General features: G+C 39.8%; 1 protein-coding gene across 1 annotated transcript; it reads right to left on the reverse strand.

Annotated features, from left to right (window-relative positions):
- Positions 1-465: 465 nt before the first annotated feature.
- On the reverse strand, positions 466-2015 carry LOC148039542 (flavone 3'-O-methyltransferase 1-like). Its single transcript, XM_087661572.1, has 5 exons — positions 1977-2015; positions 1698-1895; positions 1310-1376; positions 1027-1094; positions 466-936 (listed from the first exon to the last, which is right to left on the reverse strand). The coding sequence occupies exons 1-5, from the start codon at positions 2013-2015 to the stop codon at positions 610-612; spliced, it is 699 nt and encodes a 232-aa protein (XP_087517698.1). The 3' UTR covers positions 466-609.
- Positions 2016-3612: the final 1597 nt, after the last annotated feature.

Here is a 3612-nt window from a genome sequence, read left to right on the forward strand (position 1 = left end):
ACTTGGCATAAAGGAATGGAGATTATGGAGTTGAAGGCTAGACCACACTCATCTTCGAAATGGTCCACCAAACGTTGACTGTAAATTTTTGAAGGGATTTGAGTTGAGAAAAGTTGTTGTTTCTTGAAAAATTACTCGCACACACATATTTTATGGAGATTCTTAGAATACTTATCAAGATTAAGAAATGACATAAATGTTATTATAACCCTTTACCATAATATTTGTAGAATTGACAAAGTTCAATGCCCTCAAGAAAAAGCAAAATGAATTATCTCAACAATAGCCACATTTTTCTCCATAAATCATGAGCTTTTTCATTATTAAGAAAATAGTAGAATTGAAACGTTTATAAGTATAACATTACTTGCGTGTAGGATAGAACTTTAGGATAGAACTTCTCAGGTGTAAATATCACATGTGAAGATGAGTAGCCTAATAAACTAACACCTTTCTTAGCAAAACATATAGTTGAGAGATTTGAAAGGATGCGCCTGAGGAATTTTCTCAAGTTGGAATATTCAAGCTAGATCCCTTTTAGAATATCAAACTAAAGTCTAGAGATATACGAGGGAGTGTTAAGGAGCCCCAACATAAGAAGTAGATAACTCACTTGATTGGTTTGCAACTATACTGTACGTCTTTATACATCTCCATCACACTAAACTCATTGACTTTGCAAATGACTTGGACGTTTAAAAACCCTGCAAGCCGCGCAAGCTCCCTTAGCTCTGTCTCGGTGCGCTCTCGACCTCCTCGAGTGCATAAAAACATCAATTGGTCCCAACTATAACCAAGACGACTGTTAACATGAGTGTCAAGTGTGTTTGGCAAGATCACATCCACTACTATCACTTTCCCACTGGCTGGAAGGGCAAAATAACAATTTCTCAAGATCTTGATACAATCTTCATCACTCCAATCATGTAGAATCCACTACAATTGTGCATAGTATGTCTAGAGGTTAGTTTTTATCCTTGAAAGCACGGAAAATCATTCTCATAGAGCTAAAGTGTGATAGCATACCTTCATAAAAATAGCATCTGCTTGTGGGATGGTATCAAACATGTCTCCAGGTACATGTTCCATGCTAGCTAAAATGAAAGTGGAACCCGTTAGGTTTAGAGTTGAAGCAAAATGGACATGTCGTGAGTTGCTACAATCATACATATACTCGGTCTAGCATAACGAAGGGAAAACAACAACACAAGCAACTGACACATTGTATGAAACTAGCATGATACTACTAGTTTGAAATAGAAGCACAAGTGGCTCAGTGGTGTTACTCCTAGAGAGTGGCTTGTTGGACCTTGATATGTAGGTGCGCCTTGTATGACGTGCGGTTGATCAAAGTTGATGCCTTTGATGTGAGGATACTTTTTGCATTGACGCAAGCGGCTGAAGATAAATATCAGTATGGGCCCCAGACTTTTGCGGACGTGTCGGTTTTCTTCCGGTGATTGGCCGGTTGTTTAATTTTTTATATTTATTTGAATAATGAATTTCGATGATGGAGCTCTGTCATCATCCTCTCACGCGGGTGCATGGTTCTGAGCGTCTGCCTGTGACCGAGAGGGAGCAGAGATCGGAACCTGGGAATCAGTCGGGGAGAGACCAAACCTCATTTTAGGGGCCTTTTTAATCTCTGGGACTCATAATTACCTGGTACGGGCTGAACCCGTCAAGATCTGTGGGGCCCGTGCTGATATATATCCCCAGCCGACGCAAACCCCAAAACCTCCGCCAACATCAACAATGCTGGTGAGCCCGTCGAAGCCGTGGTACACACGAAGCAGGGACCGCATGAGTAGCTCGGAGTGGTTAATCATAGCAGAGTTTAAGAGCTGGTGGAAATCAGGGTGATCGGGAGCATATGTGAAAAGGTCGTGGCCATGGGTTAATCATAGCAGAGTTTAAGAGCCGCCAGCAAGCCGAAGGAGACAGCTCTGAGATGAAGGAACCCCATGGCTTTGGACCATGCTGCGACCACCCTCAGTGTCGATGTTCAGTTCCATCGACGAGAGAGAGCGCTTCGGAGAAGACAGAAGAAAGAGAGAGACTTGAGAGACAGAGACAGAGAGCGCGCGCTTCGGAGAAGACAGAACTTGGAAGAAAGAGAGAGACAGAGAGCGCGCGCTTCGGACTAGTAACAACCCACTCACTACATCCCATTAGTAACAACCGTGCACGGCCTTTTCTAATTGGAAGTTGGAACACTTTTCTTCTTCTTTTACAAGACCGTGCACGGCCTTTTCTGATTAAGTAAAGCCAACATGTCACAATAAGGCAGTTATGAAAATAAGGCAGTTATGGAAATCTTGCTAAGGTCCGTCTTGTTTGCTTTCTCATCATGATCACCAGAGATGCCAAATTTTAGTTAAATAAATCCAACAGTTCAAATTCGGCAATTCGAGAAGCTCCACAAGCTGAGCAAATCCAAACTCGCTAAGATATACCTTTCAATCTCCAATAATTGCTACTATGACCGCTTCTTTATTTCAATACAAACGAAAGTCTCCATACTACAAACCAATAAATTAATTAGTACATCAAAGCGTTGCCATGTCAATAATTGTAGGTGCTAGGCCTAATGCAAAATAATGAGAAACTTACACGAGAGACGCAATTCATATTTTAGTTTTGAAGGTCATTGACTAATCCACAAGTACTCATCAATTCCACATCAATGGAGACTTGAACCACATACTTCTCTATAATAATGATGGCAATAGTAAATATGCAAACCAATAAATTGATTAGTAGCACAAAATATTTGTGTGCAACATAACATAGTGTATCAAAGCGTTGCCCCATCAATAATTGTAGGTGCTAGGCCTAATGCAAAATAATGAGAAACTTACACGAGAGACGCAATTCATATTTTAGTTTCGAAGGTCATTGACTAATCCACAAGTACTCATCAATTCCACATCAATGGAGACTTGAACCACATACTTCTCTATAATAATGATGGCAATAGCAAATATGCAAACCAATAAATTGATTAGTAGCACAAAATATTTGTGTGCAACATAACATAGTGTATCAAAGCGTTGCCGCGTCAATAATTGTAGGTGCTAGGCCTAATGCAAAATAATGAGAAACTTACACGAGAGACGCAATTCATATTTTAGTGTCGAAGGTCATTAACTAATCCACAAGTACTCATCAATTCCACATCAATGGAGACTTGAACCACATACTTCTCTATAATAATGATGGCAATAGCAAATATGCAAACCAATAAATTGATAAGTAGCACAAAATATTTGTGTGCAACATAACATAGTGTATCAAAGCGTTGCCACGTCAATAATTGTAGGTGCTAGGCCTAATGCAAAATAATGAGAAACTTACACGACATACGCAATTCATATTTTAGTTTCAAAGGTCATTGACTAATCCACAAGTACTCATCAATTCCACATCAATGGAGACTTGAACCACATACTTCTCTATAATAATCAAGCGTTGCCACGTCAATAATTGTAGGTGCTAGGTCTAATGCAAAATAATGAGAAACTTACACGAGAGACGCAAGTCATATTTTAGTTTCGAAGGTCATTGACTAATCCACAAGTACTCATCAATTCCACATCAATGGAGACTTGA

This window comes from Lygodium microphyllum, chromosome 2 (assembly GCF_053477565.2).
Source record: "Lygodium microphyllum isolate KBCC chromosome 2, Lygodium_microphyllum_v1.1.10, whole genome shotgun sequence".
Classification (NCBI taxonomy): domain Eukaryota; kingdom Viridiplantae; phylum Streptophyta; class Polypodiopsida; order Schizaeales; family Lygodiaceae; genus Lygodium; species Lygodium microphyllum.

Coding starts and splice junctions, on each gene's coding strand:
- LOC148039542 (XM_087661572.1), bottom strand. CDS start 2,015: ATGGAACTGAACATCGACACTGAGGGTGGTCGCAGCATG. Junction 1,896..1,976: donor CTGAGGGTGGTCGCAGCATG/GTCCAAAGCCAT, acceptor CTATGATTAACC/CATGGCCACGACCTTTTCAC. Junction 1,095..1,309: donor AGGCGCACCTACATATCAAG/GTCCAACAAGCC, acceptor CTTTCATTTTAG/CTAGCATGGAACATGTACCT.